This window comes from Leuresthes tenuis, unplaced genomic scaffold (assembly GCF_036924035.1).
Source record: "Leuresthes tenuis unplaced genomic scaffold, fLeuTen1.0.hap1 SCAF_14, whole genome shotgun sequence".
Taxonomy (NCBI): domain Eukaryota; kingdom Metazoa; phylum Chordata; class Actinopteri; order Atheriniformes; family Atherinopsidae; genus Leuresthes; species Leuresthes tenuis.
Window position 1 is genome coordinate 27,625,169 of NW_027325368.1, and position 13,366 is coordinate 27,638,534.

The 13,366-nt window shown below is 43.3% G+C and overlaps 1 protein-coding gene and 1 long non-coding RNA gene across 2 annotated transcripts; both read left to right on the plus strand.

Annotated features, from left to right (window-relative positions):
- The first annotated feature begins 205 nt into the window (after positions 1–205).
- Positions 206–1,386, plus strand: ptf1a (pancreas associated transcription factor 1a). Its single transcript, XM_072363936.1, has 2 exons — positions 206–890; positions 980–1,386. The coding sequence occupies exons 1-2, from the start codon at positions 272–274 to the stop codon at positions 1,180–1,182; spliced, it is 822 nt and encodes a 273-aa protein (XP_072220037.1). The 5' UTR covers positions 206–271; the 3' UTR covers positions 1,183–1,386.
- Positions 1,387–2,126: 740 nt separating this feature from the next.
- LOC140268911 (uncharacterized) lies at positions 2,127–7,876 on the plus strand. The gene is made up of 3 exons (XR_011907571.1): positions 2,127–2,189; positions 4,423–4,574; positions 7,747–7,876. It is a non-coding gene; the product is annotated as an uncharacterized lncRNA (long non-coding RNA).
- Positions 7,877–13,366: the final 5,490 nt, after the last annotated feature.

The following is a 13,366-nucleotide window of genomic DNA, read 5'->3' on the forward strand; positions in this document are numbered from 1 at the left end:
CAGCCGCTGACAGCTCAGAGTTGAGACGTCCTGACTGTCAGGGACTGGGGGTGTGGTTTTCTGGGGATTATCTCGAGGTGCGCCTCACGGACCGAGCTGTGATTGGTTGGCCCACATTGCAAACGGCACGCGACTATGGATGTCGCTATAAAGACCCCTCGCGTGCCTTTTCTTCGACTAAAACTTTGACCGTGAGCATCCAGCTCAGAACAACGAGTTGTTGGAAGAAGAAAAGTGTCATTGTTCCGCAGCAGGAGCCAGAGGTACAAACATGGACTCTGTGCTGGACCCTCTCTCCGGACTCGACTCTCTCTCCTCCCCTCCTTATTTTGACGATGACGAATTTTTCACCGACCAGTCCTCGAGAGACGGGCATTTGGACACTGATGACTTTTTAGATGATGACGTGGACTTCCTCACCACTCATCTCCAGGACTATTACAGCAAAGACTGCGGTGGCAGAGCAGCGCCTCACGATGGAGACTACGACGTCGGCAACTTGTCCTTCTCCTCCTCGTCTTCCACCTTCTCATATGGCTGCGCTGACAGCACCCCTGACCTGTCCCCGCACAGGGGCCACCGAGGCGGCCCGCTGCTGAAGCGGAGGAGGCGACTGAGATCTGAGATGGAGATGCAGCAGCTGAGGCAGGCTGCGAACGTCAGGGAGCGCCGGAGGATGCAGTCCATCAATGACGCGTTCGAGGGGCTGCGTTCCCACATCCCGACTCTTCCATACGAGAAAAGACTCTCCAAGGTGGACACTCTGCGGCTTGCGATCGGCTACATTAACTTCCTGGCCGAGCTGGTGCAGTCTGACCTGCCAATTAGAAACCCCAACAGCGAGACGCACGCGCAGCCTAAGAAGGTCATTATCTGCCACAGAGGAACAAGTAAGTTCGTTCAAGCCCACCCGTCTGAGTGCTGCTGCTGCAGATGAAGCATCTCAGTAATGTTCGTGGTGTCACTTTTCTCCTCCCAGGGTCTCCCTCGCCAAGCGACCCGGACTACGGTCTGCCTCCGTTGGCCGGTCACTCTCTGTCCTGGTCCGATGAAAAGCAGCTCCGCGAGCAGAACATAATCCGTACCACCAAAGTCTGGACACCCGAAGACCCCCTAAAACTGCACAGCAAGGCGGGCCTCACAGACATCGAAAACGAGCCTCCGTTCGGCCTGGTGGCCTGAGCAGCACCGGCTGGACATGTGAAGTCATTATGTTAATGTGTGTGATGTGAGCGGGGACACGCGCTGTGCTGTCTCCGATACTTTTATCATGTTGATAATTTTATTTTTGTAATTAAAGCAACAGGCAATCATGTATTTATTTTTTCACAGTTCATATATATACATATTATTAATTTAACTACGATAAGAAAAATCCTATTTTTATTTTGGTGTACAAGGATTTATTCTGCAAATAAAAGCACTTCATAAATAAATCATTTTGCTTCTTTACTGCACAGACAATGTAGAGATATGACGTGACCTGACTGACGTCATGCAGCCACTAAAATACGTCCATCATCTCGTTAACACACCGTTAGCAGGACGGTGTATTATTAGAAACATTATTAACATTAATTATCATCAACTAAATTTCCCACGGCCTCTGAAAGCCGCATATCTTGTGCTTTGTTTATCTTGTTCGGTGCTTTTTGACTTTTGACTCTGAAGCCAGACGGTGTCAAACTACACAAAAGCTTCTGGTGCTTAATATTACTGAGACATTTTTAAAATTTATCAGCAACTTTACGACATGAAAACATCACCGTGAATACCTCCAAACGCGCACATGTGACCGCAGGTGGATAAAACATGTCAGCTCTGAACGTCTGAGAACCTGGCTATTAAAGCAAAGTAATGCAGGACATATTTATGTGATGTCAATATGCAAATGACATGCTAATGAACAGACTGTATACCCACAGCAGCTGAAGGCGTTTAAGGCGCACGAGGGCGTGTAGGACTGTGGTGGGAAGCTGCTGAATGCCGCTCTGTGCTACCAGGTGCTGCCGGGACAGATTTTCCCGTGATAGCGGCATCCCTCCATCATGTGTCTACCCCCACTCCACCAACACACTGCCTCTTATATGAACCATGTGGGCCTGAGCTGCGAACACACGGCTGAAGGGGAACCGCTGCAGCCGCTCTTCAGATCCAGAAGTTCGAGTTAGAACCGTCCAACGCAGCAGGTGAGTTAGCGCAGTTTTTTTTGTCCTGTCGGAGGATTCTCACGGCTAACATGGAACTAGGCTGTTTCTTTTCCCTATAAAGATTCCTATTTATCCTAAATTTTGACGGAGAGCTTTTTCTTTCTCTCTCTTTCCTCAGCAGATTGTCCACATCCTCTTCTCATTACAGGAGCATGTAATCCTATTACAGCCATTAGAAAGTCAAATGTTAGCGAGTCAGTGCAACTTCATCTGTTTGACGGGAGGGCCAGTTCCACTTTGATTGCGCCACGGTATTAGCGGGTCGGGGGAATAAACAGGGGTAGCATTGTAGTTTCTCGCATCTTTGTACAGTTGATGCTTTTTAGTGCGCAGGGCGCAAAGAGCCACTCTACATCCTTTGGTCCGCTCGCAGTCAAGCGGAAGGGACAGGCTGAAATACTCCCGACCACCTCTTCACTCTGGGTAGGGGCTTGGCAAGCCTTAAAAGAGCCGGAGCATTTTACTGTTTGACAGGTTTTATTTCCTTCCGTCCTCCACAGGCGGGGACATTATGAGCCACGCCAAGCGGTAATTTGGTTGAAAAGGCTCGCCACTGAGCTCAAAGGCCGCTGATTCACCGCACAGACACGCAGCGCGCAGCTTCCTACGTAGTGCTGTAGAACCAACGCACGGAGCCGCGGAGGATGGACATCTGACCTCTGAAAGCTCTCTGAATGCCAAAACCAAACATCTAACTCAAGCCTGACGTCTTAAATTGACTCCCCGTCAGCAGAAAAAAACCCTAAATTCTTTGATGTTCTGACTTAAAACGTAAAACTATGAAGAGTCTCCTTTTCAGAGAAGAAGCAGCCATTTCCATCACCTGAACCGTTTCAGGCTCGGGACATGCCGTCGGAATTGTGCATCACTTTGTGAGAACACATTTCAAACACACACGTGTTAACGCAGCTTCTTCATTCCGTTAAGTTTTTTTAACTACTTGCCGTGACCGTGTAGGCCCGCTTTTCATGGACTTCTGATACTTATTAAGGAGCACACAGAAGCAACCGCAGCTTAAATAACGTGCTAGCTCACAGTTTGTGACAGGTTACTTCTGATATGAAGCTGCGCTCACATCTCTCTTGTGTCACTGTCTGAAGAAATCGTAACAAGTACTTTACTTTTAAATGTTTCATCCACAGCTATACAATAGGCTGAACTACAGCCATTCTACTTTTTTTCGCGGTGCTGTTTAAACTTCTAAACTTCTTAAGCTTCTTTGAGAATTATTGACGTATTGGCGTGAGAAACAGCAGTTGGACCTTTTACGCGTCGGTGGTTGACAACGTCTGTTCTGCTGGTGTCTGAGGTTTACCGTAAATGAACAAATAAGAAAATAAACATATCATAATGGTCACGGCTTATTTTGTGATTAAAGCAACATTAGTCGGTCTTTAGCTTTAGATTAACACATTTGGTAGAAAGTAAGAGGTTACACCATCTCTAATTCTCCCAAATCCGCTTTGCGCCACATGTTAGCGCGCTGGGGAGACGCCGAACAAGAGCGACAAATCGGCTTGACTTGCAGATTATCCCGCAAGGGGAGCACTGCCCCGCAGTCATTATTAAAACCTTGGAAGCATTTCTCTATCCAGCAAGAAGTTTGTGAGGCTGACCTGCTCAACACTCCACCGGTACATTGTACGTACGTACATATTTGCTTTGGGGATGAGCCTTACGTATCCAACAGATGTCTGCTTGGCAATGACCGAGAAGGAAGCAAGAGAGAGCGGAGTCAGAGGGGACCGTCCCCCTCACGACGCCCTCTGTTGTCAGACGTGACCTTAATGGTCTGAAATACATCTTTATGTCCTTGTCCCACTAGATGGGATCTGTCTCCAGGGAGGCACCTGGTTGTTCAAACTTTGTCTCTTTTCATTTCCTTGCGCTCGAGTCCCTGGACAGCAGCTGCCTAAAAGCAAGCAAAGAGAGGCCCTTGTAGTGTCTTCGAGATGGATTTGGCACCGTGTTCCACGTCTTTAATGTTCCATCAGCCTTTGTCCGGAGTACAATATGGCTGCTGTAAAGCATGACGTTTTGCAATAACAAAAACACATTTTCAATGACGTGACACCAGGCTGAAAGCGCAACTCGGGCCAGACAGGCCAAACGTGTCCTGCGTTTGTTTTGTGCACCCGCAGCCAATTAACAGGGAGTTCTTTTGGCTGCGCATTGATAAGCCAATTTAATTTATGTCCTCTATTTTTTCAAGGAGAGAAAGGAGGTGGATTTGGTGTGTTCTCCTCCTGGGAATGGCAATTTTCTTGTCATCACCTGGTGCTTTCTTCACAAGAGCGTAAACCTTCCCGAGTACCCCCGGAACCATACGGCTCCCACCATCATGCATCTTTGTTTCTCGTGAGGGTAAGTCATTATTGAGACGTAACAAATCCTTTATTAGCTCTGTTTTGTGTCATATTTTCATTCGGTAGATTAAGCAGATGCTGCGATTGTAAAATCTGAACTGTAGGGCTACTCAAGACTGAAAAAGAGACGGGCACTCGTTTGTGGTAAAGAGAAAAGCTATGGGCACATCTTCAGAGGAATAAAACGTTTAGGAGCCATAAACAGACTTCAACCTGCTCTATTTCAGCCTTTGTGTTGTTTGTGAATAATTAATGTTAATAGGGACAGGTCTGTATACTTTGAATGCGGGACCACAGGTGCGGAGTGACAGGATGAATAACCAGCCCTGATTTTTGCCAAAGCTCGAGGGCTCTTGTCCCAGGTCTCCAAGCTGATGGAAAATATTGTCATGTCTTTGATTCGCAGCATTACTTTCACAGAGAACAAAGCCTGGAGATGAAAAGCTTATGCTGGAGTGAAACGGGCAATGACGGTGGCCGCTTCAGACTACTGAAAGAAAAAGAAAGAGGGCGAGTCAATGGCAATGCGCGCTGCTGGTTTTGTGCGCAAGTGCTCCATCTAACTCAAATAAAGGAGCCTTTCCAACTTTTAAAGGACCACTTTTTGCCTTTAATAAAGACTGGACGGCCGTAGTCGTTAAACATATGGTGCTAAGATGCTGTTTTTTGTACCCTCAAAGCACTTGAGATTCAAACTTATGTTCTTTCTGTGAAATTAAACTTCTTGAAAAATCCAACTTTATGCGCCTGTGCCACAAGTGGCAAGTGGCCACAGGGGCGCACGAATAGAGTTTTCCACTGAGAAGAGAGCGGGTGGTGCTACATAGACCTGAAAAAGGATAAACGATTAGATAAAGATTTCAGCTCATTCAGCACTAAAATGAATACACGTGTGAATCTCTATGAGAAGGTAACAAAAAGCCCTTTTACACGAAAATTTTACTTCTGCAGCTACCCCCCCCCCCCCCCCCTATTAAAATGTATGTACTGAACAAGCAGAAACGAAGGAGCGAGAACATGCCCAACTGAAACTGTAACTTCTAGTCATTGTATAACAATGCTATTCTAATAATATCTTTGATCCCGGTTCCTGCGTGTTCATGCGTAAATACTTGCTTCCAGTTTGAATTTATAACACAACTGGGCGTCTGCTGCATGCTGCGATGTGGCCGCGCGTCACCGAGGGAAGCAAATACGTGCTGTGTGGTATTAATATACCGCAGGTTTTTTGTCCATGACTGACCTTAAAGGAGCTCTGAAAGATTAAGTGACGTTGGTCACCCTATCGCTCACCCTAATACTAAGAAAATAAATGTAACGAGAAAATTAGAACTAATATATCAGTGCCGACGTTTCAGTAGGCTCGTGCATCATTCAACACATTAAACTGACTTTAACACGTCAGAAGTAATACCAGCACGAATGCGACATATAATAATGATATCACTTCCAGTGTATTCTAAGGGAACACCTCTGTCTCTTACTCACACACACGCACATACATACGTGCGTGCATGTGTGTGTGTGTGTTTTCCTGCAGTGGAATTTACAGCCTGCCTTTTCGAGTATTCCCTCTCTGCTCACTGTGGTATTGGGGAAAACTTAATGTGTGTGTGTGTGTGTGTGTGTGTGTGTGTGTGTGTGTGTGTGTGTGTGTGTGTGTGTGTGTGTGTGAGAGAGATAAAGCCAGCTGGCCGCCTCTGGCCCCTGAAAACCCTCCTGGTGCACTGAACACGACGGGCTGACCTCCGCGCCAGAGGATAAGAGATGCGCCTTTGAATGAATTAGTCATAAAGACCTCTTGCTATGATCTTTGTCACAACTGAAAGCAGGGTGGATATGAGAGGCATTGTGCACAGCTTTTACGTGCCCCGTCATGAAATATTACAGTCTATTCACACAGAGGCCCTTTTGAAAATGGAAATGAACTAGACTGGGCAGATTTCAGACTGCATTTCAAGGCAGGAGAAAGACCAGTGGACGCAGGTAAGCCAATGACCACTGTGAACGGTGACTCGTGCGCGGTTTAATGTCCAGATGAAAAACTGTACCTCACAGCTCCACCCGAACTTTGACAAATGATCGATTTTCTTTCTCTGACTCTTTAAATCCCCGAATAACTCAACAAAAAAGTGATAAATTACTAAAATGCAAATTGAAGTCACGGCCGTTTGTACGTGTGCGTCTCCATCCATCTCCTCCACTCTGCGTTGTTGATCCCCGTCGCGCGCTAGCGGACACTCAACCCGTTGAGACCGGGGGTCTTTTGTTTGCTTTAACACTGATTTCAGCCTCCAGGGAGGATTTTTATACCCCCCCCCCCCCCCCCCCCCCCCTTTCGTCAGTTGCCAGGATTCAGAGATGTAAAAGCATGCATCATTTTTCACCAGCTCTCCGTTTTGATATCGACAAAAGCTTCTGCTATGGAACAGCCTCTCCGCTTGTTCGCTGGCTTGAACTTCACTGATGTCCGACTGCTCTCTTTTCCTCGCCTGAACGCGACGCAGCAGGGAAGGATTTGCAAGACAAATGCGGCTGTGTGTGAGAGAGAAAGTCAAGTGGCACAAAAAGGCCATTTTAGTCAGCCGATAGGATGGAGAAAGTTAGTATTATGTGGACGTCAAATCAATCAAAAACAAAAGCCCACATGCAAAAGATACGTTTATGGAGTTTATGTGTTCAAATGGAAGCATATTCCTATTCAAACTAGGAGAGCAGGGACAACTTTTGGTAGCGGACATAGTTGGGTAAAAAAAGTTCTAATCTGGCCCACTTGATGAACAGATTTCTGCTTTGTCGTTCAGTTGGATAAAAGCGATTCAGACGCTTTTTCTCAAAAAGTGCAGACTAATTACAAAAAATTATATAATATAATATAATATAATATAATATAATATACCCTGGTACATTCGAAATCAAAATATATGTGCAGTTACTGATGAAAATATCCATACATAAAAATGCTTGTTTTTTTTAAATTTTAGAAAAAGAAGTTAGAGAAACACAAGTTAATGACAACAATGATGTCATATGTACATGCAGAGTAAAGACCTCATCTGTCACACCTTTCCTCACTTTGCTCTCTTTTTCCCCCTGTTTAATTTCTCAAATGATTTTATGTACATGTGACATTATTGTGGTTATTAACTTGTGTTTCCCTGTTCCAACAGATATCCTTTGAATGGCGTTATGGAGTCGTTCCTTTCCACAGTCGCCACAGGCACGCTCAGGACGGGAGATTGGACTGAAGACAAGTTTCGGTGCAATCTGTTGGTTTCCTTAGCTAGGATATTATTTTGAATTGGCTCTATATGATTTAATTGGATTATGATTACGATGAATTGAATTCCAATTGGCTTGAATTGGACTATATTACTTGAGTGCCTTGAGATGACAATTGTTGTAATCTGGCGCTATATAAATAAAATTGAATTGAATTGAATTAAAGAGAGCAGTGGGAGGAGAGGTGCATCACGGGAGCTCCCCCAGCAGTCTAAGCATATAGCAGCTTAACTATGGGATGTTTCAGGATTACCTTTATCCCTAACTATAAGCTTTATCAAAAAGGAAAGTTTTAAGCCTAATCTTAAAAGTATAAAGGGTGTCTGCTTCCCGAACATTTACTGGCTGCTTATTCCACAAGAGAGGGGCCTGATAACTGAAGGCTCTACCTCCCATTCTACTTTTAGAAACTCTGGGAACAACAAGTAAACCTGCAGTTTGGGAGCGAAGTGCTCTGTTAGGAAAATATCTTACAATGAGATCTTTAAGATATGATGGAGCTCGGTCATTAAGAGCTTTATATGTGAGGAGAAGAATCTTAAATTCTATTCTGAATCTAACAGGGAGCCAATGAAGAGAAGCTAAAACTGGAGAAACATGATCTCCTCTGCTGTTATGATGTGTATCCATGGCAACTGGAAAGTTATTTGCATCAGCAGTGGATTAAGCTTTCTAAAATGACTTTCAAATAAGCATTACTTCCCAGTTAATGTGCAGAATGAGACCGTAAATCCAGATGAGTTGAAGTGGAGATGACCAGGACGCAGAGCAGGAACAAAATGGACAAAAAGTTGACTGTTTCCTTCTACCACTTTTTGCAGTTGAAGCCCAACTGGTTGTACTGTAAGTCAGCCTGTGAGTGGCCAGTGTCCACTGCTGACTGGGAACACTTCCAGCGCCAGAATGACTGTGATTAAACCAGAAGTGCTCACACTCGGCAGGAAGCCCTCAACAACCAGCCACCGCTTTTTATCCAAACTCCAATTAAACCAATTACTTTTACAGTGAGCCTCGGCACCTACACTATACGTGTTGTTCCTGCAGACCAATGGCTGTGAAAGGATAAACAGACATAAAGTAGGAAACCCTCCTGAGCGTCACCAACAAGCTGTAAAAGATAGCCAAAGTCGGTATCCATGGAAACTCACTTCTGTATTAGAGCAGTGTGAAGAACACAAAAGTCCTCCAAAGCTCAGATGTATACTGAATGTTATTATTTTTTAGTGCTTATGTTCTGATCCACATGTCTGTTCTAGACTTGCCAAGTTCTTCGTTTTTCTTGATTTAGCCGAATGATGAAATACATGAACATTTCGAAATTTAGACTTCAGAAGCTGCAACCAACATTGAAATACTCTTATTTGATTATCGGAGATGTGTGGGAAAAAAGACTGATTGTTGAGTAAACTAATTCTTAAGTAAACTGGTGTTTTTATCAAAAAAGAAACATTTTTCTTGTGAACTAATCTTTTCTTACTTTCTAAATGGACTGTGAAATGAAAAGAGTTCCATTAATGTGATCAGAGTTATCATGACAACTTAACATTTTGCATAACTGTAACAACAAACACAGAAATTCTGTAAATAAATTACAAGGGAATTTGAAACATGGGTGCATTTTTTTTACAATCTCAAGTAGCCGAAACATCACTCCAATAAGCTGAAAGAAAGCTGAGGTGACTGTTATTGCTGATATGAGTTCTGAAAAAATGCAGAACAAAATCCTTTAGAAGAAATTCTCTACATCAGAATCCACAAGTGAAAAGTCATATAAATGCTGTTTTACTGAGGATCATGTTGGGCTCAAAGCTGGAGTAGGTGGCATCTGTCTAATAAATGTCAAATAAACATGCTGTTATTGGGTTACTAGCTGAAGGTGATGTAGTTAGCAGGGGTGGAGGGCAGCTGGCTCTTCTAATAAAATAGTCATATCCCCAATCACTGAGGAAGCTAATTGACAGAAACCCAAGGGGAAAACTGCTAATTGATTACAGGGCTGTCCTGTGCCAACACACCAGGGGACCAATGGGAATTGGACTGAGAGAAATATTGGGTCCGTGAACTTGAATTTCTCTTTTAGTTGGAGAAACGGTGTGGGAAGTATCCAACACACTGAGTCCTCCACCTTAAATTACACTGATGTTTGTTTGACCCCTTTAAGCTTATAGTACAACAAGAAATGCCACAGATAAACTATTGAAATCAGTAATGAGAGATAATATAATACATTCATATATATTTTGAGGTTTGAATTAATTTAAGTGCATTGTTGGGGTTAGAAATCTCAAAATACTAACAGTAATGAAGGTCATGGAACAGTAATGGTGAAAAAAATACATCAACAGCTTTAAAAAGTCCACAAAACTATGTTTCCATGCCAGTATCCAACACGCCATATCAAAGTTATGAAGGATTGGATTCTAAACCAAATCACAATACTTGACTAGTCTTACATGCCTGAAACCTTACTATTTCATTCCAAATCTTAACCACCTAGTTTATTACCAAACATGATATGATGTCTAATCCTAACTAAACAGCAAGTGTAAAGGAAACAGGAAACAAGGAATTCTAAAAAGAATTTACCTAAACTACATTTACACTCAGTTGGCAAGGCCCTGTTACTTTGTCATACAGATAATTAAGTTTTCACACTCTAGGCTGATCTCTAATAAATGCTGGATGGGGTCTTGAGCTCAAGACTAATGTTGAGCATGACACATTAAGATTTTCTAAAAATAAGTTACACATATTGGGCCCATATCTGCCATCATATCAGAATTTTCAGAAACTGTTTAAGGAGATGAAGCAGAACATTCTCCACACCAAAGTGATCCATTACAACACTCTTGTATTCCACCATAAACTGACACTTTATGGTTAAAATAGACCCGATGGTTCAAACCATTTTCAAGTGAATCTTTTGTTATCTATCAAAGTAAATGTTGGGTCCAGCCCATGGGAGGGGCAACATGACATTTCCATGGAGGCTTCTAAACAGGTCAGCCGAGGAAACCATGGAGTCCAAAGCAGTGGGAGGGAGACACTTTCAACCAAAACCGTGTAACTGAATCTAAACCAGTGGTTAAACCCATTCAACAGTGCAGGAATGGGGAGAGTACTAACAATACAATACCATTCATAGGCTAACACAGTCCCAGTGGAATGAGCAGGGAGGGGTTTGAATCAGGCAGAAAGGCTCTCAGCCAGCCTGCCAGTCAGTTGGTCAGTCAGTCAGTACACTATAGAGGCCATTGCTCCACACAAGCACTCAGATATCCACGCCTACATTAATTCCTGTTTATTTTGGATGGTGCTATGCTCAGCTTTGTCTTTCTTTAAGAAAGCTTGTGAAATAAGAAAAAAAATGTAAAGTTGGCAGCAACAGAGAGATGTGATGAAGCAAGAGGAGATGGAGAATGGGGGCTGAGAGTCAGTCTGCCCTTGGCCTGACCTGCAGCTTTCATGCGGCTTGAACACATCAGAAATCCTATTGTGGGAGGTGATTAATTGAGAGTGATAACTTACCATGAACAGAGATTGTTATAGGCTTTAATGTGGTAGGCCTGGCTTTTTAAACGCTGCTTTCACATAGCTTTGTAGTCCAGCATATGGGCCCAGACGTATTCACTGACAAAAGACGAACAGAAATTTATCACGCTTGTACGTCCTGCTAACAACATGTTCTGCCTCTCTTTATTTAAACCCTGATTTTCTTTGGCCTTACTGCCTTTTAATGCAAAACTCAGAGGGGAAATCGTGTTCTTTCGGAGCAGATAACATATATTTGTTAAAACTGTAGCTGCACCATCAGACTGCTTTAAAAAAGATTCATTTTTAACCTCTCATATTCCTATTATTTTACGAGAAATAAAAGGTTTTGGAGCACAGCTTTAGGTTAAATCCTCACGTCATAATGACTTAAATACATTTTAAGTCGATTGATCAGATAACAAAAAGTCAATTAGAATCAAGTGTAATGCTGTGACAACACATGTTCATTTCAGTGTTCAAAATTATGATGACAAACATTTTTTGATAAAAATTCAAATGAATATGATAAATGTTGAAAATGACAACAGTGACAGTTTCTGCTTTGTGAACAATCACAAGGAAACCTTGTAGAATTAACTTGCTGCACAGCATGTGCATACTGTGTTTCATATGTCTATCAGTAATGTGGCTAATCACCTTTTATTTTGAAGGAAAATTAGCAAAATGTGTATGAATTATTTGTGGTCCCACAAATCAGTCACATACCAGGTGGATAAAGGACAAAGTCATGTGACATGTAATAAAGCTGCAGTGGGTGGCTAGATGGGTCCCTAAAACTGTCCCACTCACTACTCCCCTGTGAATGATATGGGGTGAGAAGAAAACAGTTCTTTAAATTGGAGGATGTATCAGTAGGAATGAGTACAGATAAAGAGTCTTTTCCAAAATGTTGACATCAGCTCACCTTTCTCAATGTAAACTTCTGCTGATGTCATGGCAGATATAATCAACATTTCAAATGGATCAACAGTGATTTCAGCACAAAACAGAAGCAATATTATTTTTCAGAGATGTACTGTACATGAACAAAAAAGAAATTCTAAGGGTTGAACAAAGTGGGACTCAACAAAAATAGTGACATCATCATCTAAAGCTGTATATAATCAGCAGTGTAAAATGTCTTCAGTTCATAGTTACACTACTAAAGAAAAGATGTGTTGATCTTGACCACAGCTCAGCCCTAAGCATTGTCAGGTCTACAGAGAATGAACGACACAAAGATGGGGAATCAGGGAAATGAGAGACAACAGAGCCAAATAAGCCTTGCATTGGGACACACAGTGTTTGTTCTTGGCTTTTCAGCAGTGTCAGGACCCCTGGGCCTTATCCGCTGGCCCTTATCTATCCCTGCTCAATTACTGATGTGTCAACAGAGCTCCATGAGCTGAGAAGGGTGGGGAGAGGGGAAGGAAAAGGCTGGGACCTGGCCGGAGGTGGCCTGAGACCACATGGTAGGGTCATACTGGGTGAGTGTGTGCCTTTGAGTCTCATTACCCCAGGGGCAATAAGAGGCGACCAAAAACTGGTGGTGGTGTTTTTAGGAGGGAGGGGGATGGTAAAGGTGTGGGTAGCCAGCCTGTTGGGTCACTTCTCTCAGAGTATAAAAGGCTAAAATCCAATCACTTTTTCAAGAATGATTGCCCCCTAGCATGCTCTCATCAACCCTCTTGACTTCTACTTGACTGCAGCACTCAGCACAGAGTGGACCCTGCACACAGTCACACAGCTCAGTGAATAAGGACTGACACAGTGATAGATGGATGCTGAGCTTCTGACAGTTCTTTCCAGTATCTATGGATGTTGGAGATGCCCATTGGCAATTAAAAGAGGACCCAAGGACAACTGCTAAATCTGTCAGTGCATGCATATCCATTCAACTTTTCATGATAACTGCTTTAGTTTGTGTTTACCTTTGATCGTCCAAAACTCATTAGTGGCGGAAACAAGGACTTG

Coding starts and splice junctions, on each gene's coding strand:
- ptf1a (XM_072363936.1), top strand. CDS start 272: ATGGACTCTGTGCTGGACCCTCTCTCCGGACTCGACTCTCTCTCCTCC. Junction 891..979: donor TATCTGCCACAGAGGAACAA/GTAAGTTCGTTC, acceptor TTCTCCTCCCAG/GGTCTCCCTCGCCAAGCGAC.